Source organism: Schistocerca nitens, chromosome 2, assembly GCF_023898315.1.
Source record: "Schistocerca nitens isolate TAMUIC-IGC-003100 chromosome 2, iqSchNite1.1, whole genome shotgun sequence".
NCBI classification, from domain to species: Eukaryota; Metazoa; Arthropoda; class Insecta; order Orthoptera; family Acrididae; genus Schistocerca; species Schistocerca nitens.
The window spans coordinates 600,513,982-600,536,241 of NC_064615.1; the positions used below are offsets into that span (position 1 = coordinate 600,513,982).

Below are 22,260 nucleotides of genomic sequence, written 5' to 3' on the forward strand. Positions count from 1 at the left end.
CTTGTATGTATTAACGTCCTAAAAATTAGTAAGAGCTAATTAATAAGGGCTAACTGTTGGACATAATTATTCTGCAGTGCAGAAGGACTACATTTGCATAAAGCATGCCCTACCGCACTTAAATATTTAGGTACAGTTACTGTAATTACAGTTCCTTGACCCTTTCGGATTTTTTCGATACCCCCTCCGAAACAACAAGCGTTATTTTAATAACAACAGTTTCTACCTCACACTTTGCAGGCTAGTGCCATCTAGTGTCGCCCTTTCCTCACAGCTGAGGGGCGCTTAATTTTCCGTCTCGGTACCAGTTCTTGCTCCTCTCCATTTATCGCCTACTGCCGAAAGCAAGCGAAAGTCCATTTCTTCTCTGACGGAGATTCGCACGAGGCACTTGTTTCTGCACATTATCCCGACAGCACACCTGTTTTTAGAAGGCAACTGCGTGGATAAAATTTATGCAGTGTGGCGCAAATGTAACGTGTTACCCAAACCATAGAGGCACGTTGACTGGTCGCAGTTTTTCCGCTCGAACTATCGACTTTTTTGTCACCATACTTCTGACTGGTTTGATAGAACTTGCCATGATTTTTTCCTCCAGTGTCAAATTCAGACCAGCATACACACCTACCTTCCTGAATAGTTTTTTATATGTATTCAGATCTCCGCCAATCCCTACGATGTTTGCCATCTACGGCTCCCTCTAGTAACATGAAAGTTATTCCTCGATACGTTAAGTCATGTTCCGTCCTTCTGTCCCTTCTTCTAGTCAGTATTTTCCGCGTATCCCCTTTTTAGCCGATTCTGTGAAGAACCTTCAGTTCTCTTACGTTATCAGTGGACTTAATTTTCTGCAATACCTAGAACTGCGGTTCGGTAATTTTGGTAGAATACATGAATGACGTAGTAAATGTTACGATTATCAGTAATATCGATAGCATTGATAGGGAAAGAAACATAAATGAATGTTTAAGAGAGGAACTGGGAGTCGACGACTTTTCTCTGTTTTTTGTTCGTTTTGCACATGATTAGAACCGCACATCGTTGTTCAGTGTTAGTCCGCTGAGTAGTTTATATCCTTAAAAAATATAAATTGCATTTTGTACGTAATAAAAATTAGTTGATGGCGTAACTTCTGCGGTTCTATGTTACCAAAAACAATTACTTTTGATCCAAATACAGTTTATATGCACAGACATAAAAGAACCTATGTAATTATTGTTATTTTGTACTCAATAGAACGTTCAACATCACGATCAAAAGTAAGAACTATTATTGATGTGCGAATTGTCGTTTATGAAAAAAAGGAACATATTTTTTGTAAGCTCAACAAAGTACTGAAGCGATGTTTCATATTTTTTTGCTTTTTTTTTTTAATTTACCCTTTATTGCCGAGGAAACTGCATTTTATAACTCTGTAAGACAAATCCGTATGTTTTAAAAAATTTTATTACAATATCCTACTTTTCAGGTTCCTAATCAACTATTTTCGAATAAAACCAAAATTAAAAATTATAAATTTCAATTTTGCTATAAATACTGCGTATTTTTGAGTAACAGACAGGAGGATAACTACGAGAGTGAGTGAAATGAAAACCTTAAATTTGTAATAACAAATCGAAATTTCGACCCGTTATCCTGTAAGTATGATACAAACAGCGTTCAGAATGGCCTGTAGATGGCAGCATAGTGCAGATGCACACATAACGTCGCAGTATCAGTATAAAGACGACCGCCCTACTTGCGACTTGCATCAGGGAAGAACAGCATTCTGTTATTCGGTTTTTGCGTAGTGAAGGTGTGAAACCTATTACGGTTCAGTACGGTGATGCATGTTTGTCACAGCAGCAAGTCTACGAATGGAGAAGGAAGTCCGCAAATGGCGTGATTTCAGTGGAAGATGCTCCTCGTCCAGGTCAGGCACAACGAGTTGTGAGTCCTCAGAACGTAGCAGCTGTTAAAGCCATAGTGAAGGAAAACCGCCGAGTGACAGTGAATGACATTGCAGCATGTGTACAGATTAGTCGTGGGTCAGCGCACCACATTGTGCATGTTGTGCTCCAGTTTCACAAAGTGTCTGCAAGATGAGTGCCACGGCAGCTGACTCCTGAAATGAGAGAACAACGTGTTAATCCTTGTGAAGAACTTCTTCGGCGTTTTCAACAAGAATTGCGATTGCTTCCTTGCAAGAATCGTTACTGGGGACGAAACCTGGGCTCAATTCCACCAACCGGAAACGAAGAGAGCGAGCAAGGAATGGCGCCATTCCTCATCACCAAAACCAAAGAAGTTTCTAACAGAACCATCATCAGGGAAGGTTATGCTGACTCTCTTTTGGGACGAAAAAGGCGTCATTTTGGAGTTTTACATGCCTAGAGGGACCACTGTCACCAGTACATGATACACAGATCTCCTAAAAACTCATCTGCGGCCTGCAGTCAAATCAAAGCGATGTGGATTGCTGTCAGCAGGTGTCCTTTTGGAACATGACAATGCAAGGCCCCACACTGCCCGTACAACAGTTGCAAGAATCACAGACCTGCATTTTGAGTGTCTTCCTCATCCACCATGCTCACCAGACCTTGCCCCAAGTGATTTCCATATGTTTGGAGCACTCAAAGACGCAAAGGGAGGAAAGAAGTTCCGTTCTGATGAAGAGGTACGCGACGCCGTGCATGAGTGGTTGCGCGGACTACCAAAAGAATTTTTTTCTAAAGGAATTTATGCACTTTGTAAGAGCTGGAGGACTTGCATTGAGCGTGGGGGAGATTATGTTACAGTCCGGAACCGCGGGACTGCTACGGTCGCAGGTTCGAATCCTGCCTCGGGCATGGGTGTGTGTGATGTCCTTAGGTTAGTTAGGTTTAAGTAGTTCTAAGTTCTAGGGGACTTATGACCTAAGATGTTGAGTCCCATAGTGCTCAGAGCCATTTGAACCATTTGATTAGATTATGTTGAAAAGTGATACAGCTTTGTACCACTTCTGCACAATAAATAATATTTAAGGTTTTCATTTGACTCACCCTCGTATAAAGAACAAAAACGTTCCGTAAGTTATGCAGCTCTCTCTCAGTTTCTAGACATTTCACCGCTGCTGGTTTCTAGGAGAACCTAACAAGAGACTGATCGCATACGCAAACAAAGAGAGAGAAACGAGGTAACGAACCTAACACAAGTAACGCGGTTGCGATCTTAACTTGCCAAAGCTACTAGAAAAAGTACCGTAGCCTACGCCGACTTACGATATTCTACGGAAGCTCGCGGTAGTTTTACAACTCTAGTAACACAACATCTCACACGCTTCACTATTCTGTTTTCTTCCTGATTTCCCACAGCCCAAGACTCACTTCCTCACATTGTTATTGATTAGGCAAGTAAGTGAACACTGCAAGTATGTTGGTAGGACAGGCCGTTAGGTGACGTTTGTGGGCGCGGTGTGTTGCAGGGCGCAGCGCGGCCCACACGCAGTACACGGGGCACGGCCACCGCACCGCCGCCTCTGCGGCGGCAGCGGCGGCGGTGCGGCTGCAGTACCCCGAGGTGCCGCTGCTGGAGGACGACCACGACCAGTACCTGCCCGCGCCCGCGGGGTCGCCCGCGCTCGAGCTGCCCACCTCCTCGCTGCTCAACCGCCACATCGCCTCCAAGTGAGTGCTGCTCACATCTCCACCACAGCATTGCCTCCACTACAATAACGTTCGCATCTTTACTCACAAAAAATATCAGGCGGACAAGGAACTGTTCGTGGTTACAGCACGAGACACATGGGGCACCCTTCCTCTTTTTACAATGCGAAAAGTGTATTGTGATGCAGAAATACCGGCCGTTTCAAAAAGAAAGAACAGATTTTAATTGTTTATTACAGACAGATTATTAAAAACAGAGACGCATAGCGCATGTCACTGGATACGCGAGTTCAAACTCTTTATACAGCTGCCCTGTTGTTTGATTGTAGCAACATGGCGACTACACCGCAAGAGAAATCATTTTCTGTGCTGGAATCTGAGTGAAGTCAATCCATTTTTCAAGTGTCCGCTCCCGGTAACGCCGGCACGGTAGCTCTCAGCGTGTTCGGTCAGACGGCTAGCTGCCGTCTGTAATAAGAAAAAATGAGTTAATGGATCAACAACGAACTGAAACGGGTCTCTTTCGACGTCCGCCCAGAGCAGATACAACGAACGAAAACGAACAAAATGAGGAGCTGACGGACTGTCAATCCTAAGGGCCCGGGTTCGATTCCCGGCTGGGTCGGACATTTTCTCCGCTCAGGGACTGGGTGTTGTGTTGTCCTAATCATCATCATTTCATCCCCATCGACGCGCAAGTCGCCGAAGTGGGGTCAAATCGAAAGACTTGCACCAGGCGAACCGTCTACCCGACGGGAGGCCCTAGTCACACGACATTTATTTATTTTAGCTCACTTCCTGAAAAATGTTGGTGATTATAAGCATATTCACTTCAGTATCCGTGTTAAAACGACGGTATTAACTAGCTTCGATAATAAACGTTAAATAGGTATATATTTCTATTAAAGATAAACACATGGTAAATATGCATTTAATGCAACTTGGAATCTGTCATTAGTTAGAAGTAAAGGAATATAAGTGTGATAGCAACGCTTTACTTTTTCTGTAGAACGAATATTTTCACCGTTTCAAATTTGTAGGAGAATGCCTAACCGAGAAGTACAAGCGTAACATGACAATTAAACGAATAACCGATTATTGGGATACAATTAATCGATGTGATTAACCGATTTATTTAAATAATCTAAAAGACCGATTACTCGACTTTTAATCGTACTAGCCTCCCTCTCTTATACTTCAACTATAGCTACCTATTGTTGACTTGTACAGTTACAACAGTGATCAGAATGATTTTTGCCACTGCATAAAGCAGTAATAACACGCATCATCATCATTGTTCAAGTGCATGTTGCATTCCGCCGTCAGTTCAGCGAGAAGCCGCGTCTGCACAAGCAGATTTATGAGAAGTTTTCTTGGAAGTTGGTTGCATATGCAAAGGGAAGAGCAGTGGTCGGCCAAGTGCGTCTGATGAAAACATCGGGCAGGCCAAGGTCTTCGCCTTCCTCCAACAACGGAGTAGCGTGTTCTGAAAGGACGCCTTACAAGTCGCAGTCACTGCAGCAATTGCGTCCCGGTGACCATAACAGAAGGTACGAATTTTGGATTTCAGTCCTCCAGTATATGGAAGAGGACACTTTCTGAACGCCTCATCTTTTCGAACGAATAGATTTTCATCTATCGGGTAAAGTAAACCGGCATACTGTAAGAATTTGTGGGTCACAGATTCCTGGCGTCGTCGTAAAATATGGAAGAGACTCGCCGAAACAGAATGTGTTTTGTGTCCTTTCTGTTCACAAAGTTTATGGACCATTCTTTTCTGCGGAGTAAACTGTGACAGGAATGTCATATCTGCAAACGCTTCAAAATTTGTTCTTTCCTCGGCTTTACGAAGATTCCAATGATTTCACTTTTCTGCATGATGGTGATGTTATCTTAACACCGAGCGAGGTGGCGCAGTGGTTAGACACTGGACTCGCATTCGGGAGGACGACAGTTCAATCCCGCGTCCGGCCATCCAGATTTAGGTTTTCCGTGATTTCCCTAAATCACTCCAGGTAAATGCCGGGATGGTTCCTCTGAAAGGGCACGGCCGACTTCCTTCCCCATCCTTCCCTAATCCGATGAGACCGATGACCACACTGTCTGGTCTCCTTCCCCAAAACAAACCAACCAACCTTATCTTAACAACACCATCCCTCAAAGTCAGATTGCAATAGGTGGACAACAAGATCTTGTTCATTGGCCTCCCGGGTCACTAGATCTCATGACTTGCGATTTCTTTCTGTGGGGTACATAAAAATCTGAGGCTTTGTACCACCTATGTCAGCTACTCTTCAAGAACTCAGAAATCGAATCGTTGAAACTGTCTATTCAATAAACGAGGACTTCTTGTTTCGCTCGTGGAATGAAATGGACTACCGTTTCGATGTTTCTCGAGCAACACATGGTGCTCAGGTTGTCAAGTTAAATACCTTTCAGCCACCTAGTTATGAACCTTATTTTATTTGGCAGCCAGTTTCAACCTTTCAATACGCCATCTTCAGGCCCCCGACCGACGTGCAGGAATGATACCTCGGTTGTGATCGAAACAAGGGCCAGCAGTACTGGTATCAGTAGATTTTTGCTATAGCGAGCACTTCAGCCCACATCTGCCGACTGTTAGATAAACTGTTGAGGGTATGGAGTAGCGTCTGCGCGAACATAATACTTTGAACCTTCCTCTATCCAGTGATATGAGCAATTGTCTGTAATAAACAACTGAAACCCGTTCTTCCTTTTTGACTCACCCTGTATAATGGGTAGCACGGCTCAGGGTTTGTTTCTCTGACTGAAATGCACAAAGTAACCAAATTTCAATTATACAGAGACCCGTAGAGTAGGGCTAGCATCTTTGACAGTAATCAAAGCACCCTGGGTCCCAGGTTCGAAACCACCCAATCCTTAAATTTTCAATGAGAATCATCAGCAATGGCGGTCAAAGACTTCCGATATAAGCAGTCACACTTGTTCTGCTGACGGCCTTGTCAAAGATGGCGAAGGAACGGTTAGAGATCCGAGGCAACCTCTTGGCATTGGGGCAAGAAAAAAAATCAAATGAGCGTATGGCATCGTTGGCCGGGAGCCCCTGTCGGGGAAGTTCAGCCGCCAAGTGCGAGTCTTATTTCATTCGGCGCCACATTGGGCGACTTGCGCGCCGGTGATGAGGATGAAATGATGAGGAGGACAACACAATACCCAGTCCACGAGCGGAGAAAATCTCCAACCCGGCCGGGAATCGAAACCGGGCCCGCCTGCATGGGAGGCAAGCACGTTACCACCCAGCTAAGCAGGCGGACAGGGCAAGAAACTGCCCCTGAAAGGCGGAAGAATAAGCAGTGATACACGGCATGAACATGAAGATGTTAATGGAAACCACTGTATTAAAGACACGTAATGTGTATCCACAGGATATGTGGCCTGTAATTGAAGAAGTGTCATGTTGATCTCTGTATTGAGAAAAAAATTCGGGCATAGTCATTCATTCATAGCTCCGAGAAGGGACTGCCAAGGCGAAGGTGGACATAAGAAAAGGACTCAATAAATAACGAGGGAGTAATATTCTAAGAGTCAGAGTATGGAATGTCAGAAGTCTGAATGTGGTAAAGAAGCCATAAAATACGGCAATGGAAATGCAAGGGCGCAATCTAGATATAGTGGAGGTCAAGTGAAATGAAATGGTAAGAAGATAACGATTTCTCCTTAGAAGAATACAGTATAATATCTTCAATAGCGGAAAGTAGCATAACGGGAGTAGTTGCGAATAAGAACATAGTTTGGACAGGGAGTTACTGTGAACAGTTTAGTGATAGGACTGTTGTCATCAAAATCGACAGAAAACCAACGCCAGCAAGAATTGTTCAGATATACGTGCCGACATTGTAAGCAGAAGATGACGAGAAAGAATATGATAACATTGATTGGATAAATCAGCATATACAGGGAGAAAATAATCTAATTTTCATGGTGAATGGAACGCGGTAATAGAGGAAGGAAAAGAAGAAAACGTTCCGAGAGAATATGGGCTTGGAAGTAGGAATGAGAGAGGAGAAAGACAAACTGGGTTCTGCGATAAATTTCAAGAATTACAGAAGGCCTGGACAAACAGGAAGATTTCAGCTGGATTGCACCATAATCAGACAGAGATTTCGTGTGGCACCAGCATATCCAGGGGCAGATATAAACTCAGGTCATATTTCAGTAATGATGAAGAGTAGACTCAAGTTTAAGAGAATCGTCCATAATAATCAGTGTGGAAAGAAGTGGGGTCCTGAAGCACTGAGGAACGTTGAGACGCGTTGAATTTCTCTAAGGCTGTAGACTCTGTGATAATGAATACCACAGTATGCGCTTCAGTTTATGACGTGTCTAATGTGGGGAGTCAGAGAAGTTGAAAAGACAAACGGGGAAGGTACCTACGAAGAAACGTTGGATAACAGAACTACTACTTCAATTTCCAAATAATAAAACTAACCACATAAATGTTCAGAGAAAGACAAGAATACAGCAATACAAGTCATTCTGGAACGAAATAAATAAGAAGCACAGAAAAACCAAAGCTAAACAGGTGAGAAAAAATATGAAGAAATCGAAAAAGGAATGGTCGTAGGAAGGACACACTCAGCATATATGAAAATCAAAACAGTCTTCGGTGAAACTAAAAGCAAGGTTGGTAACATTAAGAGTGCAAGAGGAATTACACTGTTAAATGGAGAGGAGTGTATGGATAGGTGGAAACAGTACGTTGAAGGCATCTGAGAAGGGGAGGACTTCACTGATGACTTGATAGAAGAAGAAATGGAAGTCAACAGGGAAGACATAGTGGATCCAGTATTAGAGTCAGCATTTACCAGATCTTTGGAAGAGTCGAGGTCAAATAAGTCATAAAGTAATATTTTTTCTGAATCACTGGCTAAGTGGCAACCAAACGACTATTTAAGGTGTTGTGTAGACTACATGAGACTGGAGATGTACCATGAGACTTTCGGAAAAATACAGCCTTATAACCCCGAAGACAGCAAAGGAAAATAAATCGAGAATTATCGCAGTCAGCTTAACTGCTCATATGTCCAAATTTCTGACCGGAATAATATTAGGCAGAACGGAAAATAATTGAATATCTGTTAGACGACGATCAGTTTGGCTGTAGGACACTTAAAGGAACCAGAGAGTCAGATCTGACTTTCCTCTTGATAATGGAAGCAAGACTGAAGGAAAAGCATTCATAAAGTAAAATGGTGCAAGATGTTCGGAATTCTGAGAAAAATAGGGGCAAGCTGTAGGGAAAGACGGGTAATACACAATCTGTACAAGAACCAAGAGGTAACAATAAGAGCGAAAGACCAAGAACGATCTACTCGGATTAAAAAGGGTGTAAGGCAGGGATACAGTCTTTCGCCCCTACTGTTCAGTCCATACATCGAAGAAGCAATGACGGAAATATAAGAAAGGTTCAAGAGCAGGATTAAAATTCAGAATGAAAGGATATCTATTATAAGATTCGCTGATGACATTGCTGTCGTGAATGGGAGTGAAGAAGAATTGCAGATCTGTTGAATGGAACGAGCAGTCTATTGAGTACAAAATATGTATTGAGAGTAAACCGAAGAAACTCGAAAGTTAATGAGATGCGGTAGAAATGAGAATAGCCATAAACTTAAAATCAGGATTGGTGACCACGAAGTAGCGTAAGTTAAGGAATTCTACTACCTTGAAATTAAAATAACACCTAACAGACGAATCAAGTATGACATAAAAAGCGGAGTAGTACAGGTAGAGAGGGCGTTCCTGTCCAAAGGAATCTACTGGTATCAAACATACTCCTCAACCTGAGGAAGAAATTTCTGAGAATGTTTGATGGGAGCAGACGATTGTATGATAGTGAATCACACACTGTGATAAACAGGGTAAAGCACAGAATCGGTGCGTTTGAGATGTGTTGCTTTTAGTAAAATATTGAAAAGTTTGTTGTCTGATAATACAGGGAGTGAGAAGGTTGTCCACAGAATCGGGGAAGAAACGAACATATGGAAAACAGTGGGCAGGATGATAGGTTCTGTATTAAGACATCAGTGAATATCTTCCATGGTGATGATGATGTTGGTTTGTAGGGCACTCAGGATAGTGGTCATCATCGCCCGTATAAGTTCCAAATCTTTCCATTTCCAGCCTCGGCACTTCCCGAATGATGATGAGATGATGAGGACATCACAAACACCCAGTCGCAACCCTGTCGGGAATCGAACCCGGAACCCGTGGTCCAGAGGCGGCAATACTGGCCACTAGACCACGAGCTGCAGAGAAACTTCCATGGTCCTTGAGAGAGCTGTAAAGAGTAAAAACAAGGAAAACGGAGAATGGAATGCGTCAACAAATAATTGAGGACGTAGGACATTGGTGTTCTTCTGAGATGAAGAGGAATTTACGGTGGTCCGCTTCAAACCCAAACAGAAGACTGATGACAATAAAAAAAAATGGGGGAGAGTTCAGATACACAGAAAATTATTGGCTCTAAAAATGTTGCGACGACAATACCTACAATAAAATATGAACAAGAGTAACGAAGCGGAAGTCTTCATGAAAGAAAAACATTAACCGGAAAGTTTCTTTTTTATTTTATTTTCTGTTACTCATAAATTTTCTTTTAAAGCATTTTTCGTTTTTGGTCTACTACAATTAGTTCTAAAAAAGACAGACAAACTATGTGTCTACCATCATTTCGGGCGTGCATATCATTAATTCTTGTTCCACTTTTTCTGCCGTCTACCTTGGAGCCTTTGTCAAGATGAGCCGACTGGAAGATTTTTGAATCACTTTACTTACTCATGCGCATTTTCTCCCCAGCATTGTTTAAAGCGATTTAAAAACATTGCAAGCGGCTCACCTTAAGGACGGCTATAAGGTTGTCAGCTGAAATATCAGCACAAACATTAATAGTATCTACATCTCCATACATCTACATCTAAACGGATACTCTGCGAATCACACTTAAATGCCTGACAAAGGTTTCATCGAACTACCTTCGCAATAATTCACTCTTATTCCAGTCTCGAAGAGCGCACGGAAAAGAAGAACACCTGTATCTTTCCGTGCGAGATCTGATTTCGCTTATTTTATTAACATGATCATTTCTCTCTATCTAATCCGGCATCAACAAAATTATTTCGCATTCGGAAGGGAAAGTCGGGGTTTGAAATTTCTTGAGAAGATCCCGCCAGCTGGACTCCTTCAGTCGATTTCATTTTTTTCTGTTTACGATGTTCAATTTTCGGTGTCATACTATTATACTACACATCAAAAAAGTTTTGCATCACTCCGTGTCCCAGAACTCGTGAAGATAGACGTTGACTGTGGAAATTGTATCATAGACAAAGTCCCTTTGTTCAGAGATGTCACTAAACCCGCCCAAAGATGTAAACAACCACGCATGGTTCAAATGGCTCTGAGCACTATGGGACTTAACATTTATGGTCATCAGTCCCCTAGAACTTAGAACTACTTAAAACTAACTAACCTAAGGACATCACACAACACCCAGTCATCACGAGGCAGAGAAAATCCCTGACCCCGCCGGGAATCGAACCCGGGAACCCGGGCGTGGGAAGCGAGAACGCTACCCCACGACCACGAGCTGCGGACTACCACGCATGAGCAGCGCCTATTCGACAGAGGGGGTCCAACAGCCGATCAGTTCCAGTCATTCCACCAGGAAGGAGGTACACGGCTCGTGCTGTCTGTAGTTCAGCCTTGCTCTGGCGGTCAGTACCTCGGTTTGATTGCGTCCGCATTGTTACTTTGTGCCAGGAAGGACTCTCAACAAGGGAAGTGTCCAGACGTCTCTGAGTGAACCATAGCGATGTTGTTCGGACACGGAGGAGATACAGAGAGACAGGAACTGTCGATGACATGCTTCGCTCAGGCCGCCCATGGGCTACTACTGCATTGGATGACCGCTACCTACGGATTATGGCTCGGCGGAATCCTGGCAGCAACGCCACCATGTTCAGTAATGCTTTTCGTGCAGCCACAGGACGTCGTGTTACGACTCAGACTGTGCGCAATCGGATGCATGATACGCAACATTACTCCCGATGTCCAAGGCGAGGTCCACCTTTGCAATCACGACACCGTGCAGCGCGGTACATGTGGGCCCGACAAAGTGGCGAGTGGACCGCTCAGGATTGGCATCGCGTTCTCTTCACCGATGAGTGTTGCATATACCTTCAACCAGACAATCGTCAGAGACGTGTTTGGAGGCATCCCGGTAAGGCTGAACGCCTTAGACACACTTTCCAACGAGTGCAGCAAGATGGACATTCCCTGCTACTTTGGGGTGGCATTATGTGGGGCCCGTGTATGACGTGGTGGTCATAGAGGGCGCCGTAGCGGCTATACGTTACATGAATGCCATCCTCCGACCGATAGTGCAACCATATCGGAAGAATATTGGCGAGGCATTCGCCTTCAGGACGACAGTTCATCCCTCCATCGTACACATCTTGTGAATTACTTCCTTCAGGATAACGACATCGCTCGACTAGAGTGACCAGCATGTTCTCCAGACGTGAACCCTATCGAACATGCCTGGGGTAGATTGAAAATGGCTGTTTATGGACCATATGCCCCCACTAACCACTCTGAGGGATCTACGCCGAATCGCCGTTGAGGAGTGAGACAATCTGGAAGAACAGTGCCTTGATGAACTTGTGTGTAGTATGCCACGACGAATACAGGCATGCATCAATGCAAGAAGGCGTGCTACTGGGTATTAGAGGTACCGGTGTGTACAGCAATCTGGACCACCACCTCTGAAGATCTCGCTGTATGGTGGAACAACATGCAATGTGTGGTTTTCATGAACAATAAAAAGGGCGGAAGTGATGTTTATGTTGATCTCTCTTCCAATTTTCTGTACAGGTTCCGAAACTCTCGGAACCGAGGTGAAGCGAAACTTTTTTGATATGTGTATGTGAATAAAAATATCTTTTGTGGAATACTCTTTATTTTTAAGTAACAGACAGAAGATTGTTCCACAGTTTACACGGCCCTTTGTATATCTTTACTCAGTTTATATACCGTTCACCACTTCCGATTTCTAGAGGAGTCTGGTAAGGTAGTTATCGCATACGCAAACAATGTGATGGAAATGTAACGTCCGATACGTGTGCAACATACCTAACGCACAAGTAACGCGATTATAGTCTTAACTGAGTAACGCTATTACGGAAACTACTCTAGTTTATACTTACTTATGGCATTCTATGTTAACTTACGGTAGTTTTGCGACGTTACTAATAGTATGAAATAACTTACTTCGCATATAAAAACGAAATGTGTTTGCGTTTTAGGTATACCTTCAAAATAACGTTGAGTGGGTAACTATCAAACGTTTGAGATACATCAGGTTTTATGCATTTACTGCCAAATTTATTTCTTTTGGTTCGATACGTTCTAAAATTCACTGAACTGGCTGTATCGAAAATGACAATTTTTTAATCTTGTCACGTCTTGGATACTTTTCTGCGGATGAACATACTCTGAATAACAAATACCGGTATGCTGCTATACTCACAGAAATTATGCCAATACTGAATCCTTTCTTTGACTAAAAAAAGGCTGATAGACAAATCGGAATTTGTGTAGAGTAAGATATTTAGGAAGAACTTCAGGTCAAAGAACAAGGAACGCGTAGGAGAGACCTAACTAAAATCTCTAGAAGTAAACTGAAATATCAATGCACAAGCGCAAGGAAGAAAAACTCAGACATTTCAGGGGCACATCTCACCTATAGATCGTACCTGAACAAGTGGGCGGTACTGAATACGGGAAGATGACGTAGAACAAAATTGGTCCACAGGTCACACGGGCCTTTGTATGTCTTCACTCAGTTTATATACCGTTCACCGCTTCCGAATTCTAGAGGAATCTAGTAAGGTACTTATCGCATACGCAGACAATGCGATGGAAATTATGTAACGCCCGATAGTTCTGCAACACACCTAACACCTAACAAGTTTAAAGGGAAATAAATGATCCAGTATGGCATACCAACAGACCTCAAGACTTTTTCAGAAACATACTAACCATAAGAGGGTCGAGGACAAATCACCATGCCAAACGACAGGCATATTCTGGGCGGAGAAGAGGAAAAACAGAACTTCATACTCGGAGAACGATGTAATAATAGAAAAAATCAGGAGTCAATCCAAGCAATAAGTTGATCAGAGTGGCCTCTTCAATAGCCTATTCGAAATAAAGAAAAAGTGTATGACTAATCCTCCAATCTTAGCAAGGACTTTGAGAGATTTGCTTCGGAGTAATTGTCGGAGATAAATATATTACCGGTTGGATATCTTCCTAACCCATCCCCATATAGCTAAGATATAAATGACCATTGCAACTATTGGATCGTCATTATCCACTTCTAGAAAAAAATCAGACCTGCCGATATGACATATGTAATTATACTTTATTAATGGCAGGCCGCTTCCAGCTGTAGCGCATGCCTGTTCACTGACCACTCCATCCGTGTTGTACACAAACTGTCTGAGCTTATCCAAAAGAAGCCTGTTCGAGAGGAGGTCGTTTTAAGTAACAGATGGGTCACTGTGCACGGTGTTCCATTGATCGAGATCCCCCCAAATAACTTTTTGTGAGAAGCAAATAACAAAATTTATCAAGCAAATGTTGTTTGCGATATTTCTTTACTTTTTTTCTGGACCGAAACCTATTTGGAGTGGCCCAGATATATGAGACATCTTATGTAGCCCGTATCTCGTAAGTGCATATCCTCATAATTTTGCACAGATAACATAATCTACAAGTTTGTCAAACGAGCCCGAAAGGGATGTTAGCCATTCCCAATAGAGTGTTTGCTGTCAAGGCTTTCATACTCTTTCTTTACGGGTATTAACTGGAGTTTGTAACACGTACTTCATTAGGTACGACACCAATTAATGTTTGCTTACTTTTCTTGTACTATCACTGGTCAGTATATTCTTGTTAATGCAGTTTGACCTCATTGGGACAGCCCTCAGGCACTATATTTTTTAGCTTACTGGTATCCTCATATTCTTCATCGCTTTGGTTTCATATCTTTCTGCCTGCAGCAATAACACTTGGTAGAGATCTTCCTACTCGGCTTCGAACTAGCACAAGGTAATCTAGCACCGCAGAGTATTTTTTATAAAAAATATTTATCCGTAATATTACTGTGTGATTAAATAGTGTCTTTATGACCGGAATTTCCATTCGAGGATTGCTGGCAACGTGGGTGAATTTCGTCTGTTGGCGTGACCAAGCACCTATGCTCATAGAATTAAACGGTCTCTTCTCCTTATATCCTTTCCATACCCTCATGACGCGAAAATTGGCAACTGACGCTAAATAATGAAAATGTTGTGGTCATCCACATGAGTGCCAAAAGGAATCCGTTAAACTTCGGTTACACGATAAATCAGTCAAATCTAAAGGCAGTAAATTCAACTAAATACCTAGGAATTACAATTACGAACAACTTAAATTGGAAAGAGCACATAGAAAATGATGTGGGGAAGACGAACCAAAGACTGCTTTTTACTGGCAGAACACTTAGAAGATGCAACAGATCTACTAAAGAGACTGCGCGGTGTGGGAACCTTACCAGGTGGGGTAACGGAGCACATCGAGAAAGTTCAAAGAATAGCTGCTCGTTTTGTGTTATCGAGAAATAGTGTAGATAGTGTCACGGACGTGTTACAGGACTTTGGGTGGACTTAATTAAAACAAAGGCGTTTCTCGTTCCGCCGGGATGTTCTCACGAAATTTCCATCATCAACTTTCTCCTCCGAATGTGAAAATATTTTTTTGACACCGACTCACATAGGGAGAACGATCATCTTAATAAAATAAGGTAAATCAGAGTTCTGACGGAAAGATATAGGAGTTCGTTTTTATCCGTGCACTGTTCTAGAGTGGAATAACAGAGAATCATTCTGAAGTTGGTTTGACGAATCCTCTGCCAGGCACTTAAAGTGTGATTTGCAGAGTATCCACGTACATGAAGATGTAGATTTAGCGATAGCACAGCTTCGAACGAAGACATACTCGTTTTGTTTGTCTGTCTGTCGAGAACCTTGATCGTCAGTCAGCTCAAAAGGAGTTGATGCGCGGTACGGCTTGGTACAGGATCACGTCGATCATTAAAATGCCTAGCGTGTCCACTTGCGGCACACGACACGAATTTTAATCGTCATGTGACGGGACGGCTTATCTCCCTGATAGCGTTCCTGTCCAGTGCTAAGCAAATACAGACCAAAAAGATTACATCTTGAGGCACAGGTCACCTTCCGCGACTAGACTTTGTAACAAAGATGTCTGAACCGCAAAGAAAGCAGATTTAATCTTTGGAACAGAGTAGAGTCATCAAGATTAACCCAGCGCATGGCAGCGGCTCTTAAGACGTGCCATCTGATAACATTATTCTCACAGGGTAAGCTTATCTGTTCACGTTTCTAGAAACACATTGTGAAATACTGCGGTCACATTTATTTAGAGGACTTAAGGTCTTTTTGCCCCCTATGTCTTCCATTCACAGAGTCCGATAGGTCATGCTCTACTTTCAGAAACATTTTTCGTGTTGTCAGCCATTTTATAGTTGACTTTGCACATAAACTTACATAAGATAAGCTCAGTCTGCGCATAGGATCTTAAAATTCCCGTCAATTATCCAATTTTTACTCACCCTCAAGGTGAAAGAGACTCCGAAGAACCGACTGCTTGTCTCCAGCATACGGCACCAGTCTACACTGCTTTGTTGCCCGATTGATAGTGATATTTATCCGACGATTATTGTATCTAATCATGAATTTATCTTATTTCATACTTAGTGACTACTCTCATTTTACACATTTAATCTTGGCGCTTCTTTAAGCTTTATCATTCGACGTATCTCAAAAAGTGTGGTGGCGAGATCCAAAACCGCTATGTTACATTAATATGATTAGTTCATTAACCGAGGTCAGTATTTCTCCTCCTCTCTTAATAATCAGAACCATGACAGACACTCGCCTGTTAAGAAGATTACCGGTTTGACTTTACTTTTACAACTACCGCTGGCTTTGCTCTATTCATCTTACCTAGTGAAATTATAGATTAGTTAAGAGCCCCTAGACTCCCTTTCCTGAGGAGCAGTGTTCAAATGCCTGTCTGTCCTTCATTGTTAACATTTCCTTCGATATTCCCGAACCACTTCCGACGGATACTCCGATGGGTTCTTCATCAATTCTAAAGCAAATGCTTTAGGGTTGACGCTACGTCTCTTTTCTAACGTTAATGACATCGGAGAAAAGTTAAAATGTACGCTACGTTTGTGTCCCATTCTCGTAAAATAGCGAGAGCATTGTTTATAATAAACTTATAGAATTAATCCAGCCAGGCAGCAGCCGCCCGCGGTGGTCTTGCGGTTCTAGGCGCGCAGTCCGGAACCGCGCGACTGCTACGGTCGCAGGTTCGAATCCTGCCTCGGGCATGGATGTGTGTGATGTCCTTAGGTTAGTTAGGTATAGGTAGTTCTAAGTTCTAGGGGACTAATGACCACAGATGTTAAGTCCCATAGTGCTCAGAACCAGCCAGGCAGCTCTCGGACCATGGATGGCAGTCCTTTTATGAAGAGAGTAAAATGTTACGCATATGAAATTTTGGAGCGTTTAGAAGATCTGAAAAGAAACCCCCTTGTTACATGACAAAAATATCACAGATGCGCCATTTCTACGTTGGGAACCCATGAATGTTTTGACGCTAGCAATGTTCAGACACGGTATTTCAAGTTGCCTGTGATGAATGTTGTTTTAGAGATGTTGCTGACCTCCTGTGGATTCATTTTTGTGGCGGGAGATGAAGTATTTGGAGTAAGGGGCACTGATAGTCTCCAGAAGAATTGGTTGCCTGTTTGGCTGAAGCTGCAGCCATTATTAATGACACACCGGGTTGTTTTGAGAGTTTTAAACAATCATCAGCACGCAGGTGTCATTTGCGCGTCAGTGTAAACGGATGACATTTGCATCGAGTAATTCTGTCTTTACCTTTGTTAGTCTGCTTATTATGTCCTCTTTGCATAGTCACTTTCGCGTTATTTTGCTTCTGAAACAGTAAAATTACTTCACCTTGTCAAGTAGAGGGTCCCCAAATTTTGATATAAAGTTTGTCGCTAATTCCATTTCTACTTCATCCCAATACATTCGTTTTTCATTAGTTTATTCTCTACGGTAGATTATTTTTTCAGTTCAAAGAGTCCTGTATTTTGTCTCACTTACATAGAGGCTAACATTGTCATCAGTGCATGTATTTGACATCGTTCGTATTTCACATGAAACACTCTCTCTTTTTAACCCATTGGTTAAACCAGTTTGGAGGAGGAAGTTAGCTTCACTGGCACCGTGAGTATGAATTCTCTGGGGAGTGGAAACAACTCCAACATCAAGGTTGCAGTCTCTTTCACTTATTGTCCTCATAGAGTAATGTATAGTCTACACTTAGCCCTGACTGCAGATTTGCAGAAGGACCTACAGATGCTGGAGCAACGAAGGGTACCTAGCGATTGGAAAAAAGCACACATCCTTTCCGTTTTCAAGAAGGATCGTAGACGTCAATATGATGTTGAATTATGGAACATGGTTTGTGATCATGTGCTATCAGGTTTTCGGAGAACGAAAATCTCCTCTATAAAAATCAACATGCATTCTGCAAACAGAGATCTTGGGGAATTCAGTTTGCGATGTTCCTCCATGAGACACACAGCGTTGTAGAAATCGTCACTCATGTTGACACCGTTTTCCTTGTCTTGAGGAAGGCATTTCACACCATCCGGCACTGAAATTTAGTGCAAAAATACTAGATTACTAAATATCGGACCATATTTTCGGCTAGATTCAAGACTTCCTTGCGGATGGGACTCAACACGTCGCTCTTAACGGAACAGAAACGACAGAAGTAAAGGTAATTTCGGGGATGCCCCAAGGAAGTGTGATAGGAGCGTTACTGCTTACAACATATGTAAATGATCAAGTAGAATTCGTCGGATGCTATTTAAGGTTGTTCGCGGATGATGCGGTTGTCTGTAAGAAGATAGTAACGCCAGGAGACGGTATCGATCTGCAGAGAGGTCTACAGAGGACTGATGAATGGTATACGGACTGAACGTATATAAATGCAACGTGTTGCGCATACATAGTAAAAGAAATCCACTGCTGTACAGCTAAACTATTAGTGACAAATTGCTGGAAACAGTATCCACGGTAAAATATCTAAGAGTAGTCTATATATTCTGAGTGTCCTTAAGTGAAATGATCACATAAAACATACAGTACGAAAATTAGATGTGAGACTGAGATTCACAGGAAGAATCTTAAAAAAATATAATTCAGCCTCTAAAGAAGTAGCTTGCAATGCTCTTGTTCGACCAATTCATGAGTACTGTTTATCAATCTGGGCGCTTGACATGTAGGATTTATAGAACAGGTAGAGAAGATAAAAAAAAGGGGTGCGTTTCGTCATCGGAGCGTTTAGTCGGCGCCAAACGAACACCCGTGATAGCCACACCGCCATGTGGCTTGCGGAGTATTGACGTAGAAATGTAGTTACGTTTCAATGAAGGAAGGGCTGTGTTCCATACCCCGTGGACAATGTGATCATTGCAGATAGATAATCCGATTAGTTGGAGAGGACGAGAACTGAAATTGTCCGACTTTTCCAACGCAGTACTTCGGGCATTCTCTCGGATTGATTCAGGGAAACGTAAATCTGAATAGCACTTGAATCCCACTCTTTCCGAATACCAATACAGCATCTGAATTACTGCTCCACGTGGCTGGGTTCCGTTTTAATATAGAGGGCAGCGTTATTTGGGGATGAATTCCCTAACGTAGGGATAAACGTGTAACTAACGATCAAGAATATGCTCTCTTCCGTTTTTGTGAAAATAGAAAATGATCACAGGACAGAATGAAAGGCAGAGTACAATGGAATTCTTATTGAAAAAACATCTTTGTTATTTTACTCATGATGGTTCGAGAATACCTCGGTTGTATTCGTAAATCCCACTGATGAAGAAACTGCAACCACCCACACTTTGTGAATGAATGTTTTATTTCATCACAGCTATTTCCGGGCCTTGGACAATAGTCAGGCGGCAGCGAGAACGTCTCATTGAAATTTCAGAGTTTTATACTACAGTGTGTCTAATCGCTTTTCTTTCTTTGGTAACACTTTACTACTTTCGCATAATTTCGATTCGCGTTGCTCCTGTCGAGCAACTTTTCCTCACTGGATTGTTAGACGAAGTAACAAAAGGATGTCAAGCTCATAATACTGAGGATATGACGAGAAGGAAGTTATAATAAACCTGTCACTTTTATATGCGACGATAACCAGACATTGGAGTGAAAATCAGTCGTGAGACATTTATGAGAGACGTAAAGCAAAGAAAGATTGATTCATTTGTTTGTATCATTATCTATGTGACAACTTGCTGCTGCTTCTTATGTTTTCAACTTATTGTACTAATGAAGATACCCTCTTTGTTTCAGCGTTCCCCCACTCGAGCCTATTGCAGCGAGAGCCTCTGCCGACACCCTAACCAGCGTCATAACCTCCACCGCTCTCGCGGCGAGCAGTGAGCCATCTGCCGGAGGCGGGCGGAATCACGGAGACAGCAGCCAGAATAGTCCCTGCTAAAGTTCACTTACTCACCGCAATACGCGCTGATGTCGTGCTCGAGTTTCTCAATTGCGTTTGCGACGAACTCTGGGGAAATGTTATTTACCAAAGATGCGTGCCACGACATCCACTGTGGCCTGGAAGACGAAGATTTCTGGAGGAAGTGTCGTTTGTTTGTAGGGCTGAGAGCTTCAACCTTTATTTAGAGGACATTTCTGACAGACCCAGTCATTTGTCCTAGAAAATGTTCGGGTTATGATTTACAATATAGAGTTTATATCTTTGGAGTCTTCCTTCGACAGTTTCTGCGAGAATGATTTTGATCATTCGTTCACGTTTGGGAGAGATAAGGAAATTTATTCGTACTGTAAACATGGGTTCATGATCATGAAAGACTAACCGACGTCAACACAGAAGAGACTGCTGTAGTGAAAGTGTAACCTGTACCAAAGGAATCGCGGTTAGAAAAGGATGCTTATTAGTTGATATCTATGTTACCAGTTTTACAAGTTTTTATTCGTGTATTTTTGTTGTCATATCCGTAAAAGATGGTTTATAATGGAGGGATAGGATCATGGCGGTACTATCTTTCGTGGTAAGTCTATATGAGACTTGTTTCGTAGCAGGCACCAAAGACAAAGGAGCCTGAAATTGAACTATTTTACCAAAGAAGCCTATCTGCAGCTACAACAAGCTATTAACACTTAATTAAATTTTTCTGCAATGTACAATGTGCACACATCTTCGTTAGTGATTAAAAACTAAGTTCACTGCCTTAATAAGGTCGCGAAAACGTAAACGGGTTTAGTGTAAATAGTATAAGCAGTCAACATTTTCGTAGGTTTTGTACTTCCTTGGCATCATAATAGTTCAAAGAAGAGTAGACTTGCAGCAAACAAATATTGTTCTTTTCCAATGAACGTCAAGAACGAAAATGCTTTTTTCACAAACATCAAACTGTACATGCTTTAAACTTATCAAAGAGGAGGAAAGAATAAGCGTTGACTGCCGATTTGGCTATCTAAATTTAAGCATTGTTTCCAGTTAGAAATAATTAATAGCCTCATGAAGCAACAGACTGTGATTTGTTTCCTGAGACAAAACTTTCAAAGTCAAAATGTTTTTTCTATCTTTTCTTCTGTACATAAAGAAGATGAACCACAAATCGCATTGCACTACGAGTCTACACTGTGTGAGGAGATGGAGAGTAACACTTGCAGCTGAGTACCTTGGAGGAGGCCCTACATGCATGCCTGGCGAAATATTTATCTTTTAATAGAATTCCAACAGTCTATGATTTCTCGTAATGTGTAGTACAATTCCGTATTTTTGTACGAGTCTATGATTTCCTTCAGTAAAAGGGAAATGACTAGAATTTGCACAGACATTATAAAAAGGAACATACACGATTCCTGCAGAATTATGCATTAACGAATACAATGTGTTTGGGTGTTGCATAATAAGCGCTTGTGTTATCGTCCTGGAAGTTTTTCTGTACACTTAGAACTGCAATCAACAAAATATTGTGTGTACTTATTTATTGAAATAAAGTTGTTTTTAAACCGATTTATTCATAGTGAGTCTGTTTATACCACAATTAAGGAAACTGATGTGTAGTCCGAGAGTTATCTAACGTATCAGTGTTGTATGGCTTTCAACTGGTGCACGCAGATGTAAGGGCACTACGCTGAACCAATAAGGCGTCCTAAGTTACCACCGCACCAAGAGAGTTGCAAGTGAAGCAAACGACATCGGTCAGATTTCAGGTGAAACCTTACACGTATTCCACTTCCTAAACTAGCTGAAAGCGCGAAAAGATTGTACTCAACGGAAGTCAGGCAGATTAATGAGATGTAGAGTTGCAGTCTACCAAAACTACGGTTTGGTAGTTTTGATTCACTACATAAATGACGTAGTAAATGGTAGGATTTCCGGCAGTATTGTTAGC

The 22,260-nt window shown here is 42.2% G+C and overlaps 1 protein-coding gene across 4 annotated transcripts in view; it reads left to right on the forward strand.

Moving 5' to 3' along the window:
- The window catches only part of LOC126236679 (box A-binding factor-like), a 157,958-nt gene extending 136,090 nt beyond the window's left edge, over positions 1 to 21,868 (forward strand). For 3 of the 4 annotated variants that reach the window (XM_049946166.1, XM_049946168.1, XM_049946167.1), the window contains 2 exons: positions 3,443 to 3,644; positions 20,183 to 21,868. In XM_049946166.1, the coding sequence (XP_049802123.1) occupies positions 3,443 to 3,644; positions 20,183 to 20,330 (350 nt within the window). In that variant the 3' untranslated portion in view covers positions 20,331 to 21,868. The remainder of the gene's footprint in view (positions 1 to 3,442; positions 3,645 to 20,182) is intronic. The other variant, XM_049946169.1, reaches the window with a different exon arrangement.
- The last annotated feature ends 392 nt before the right edge of the window (positions 21,869 to 22,260 follow it).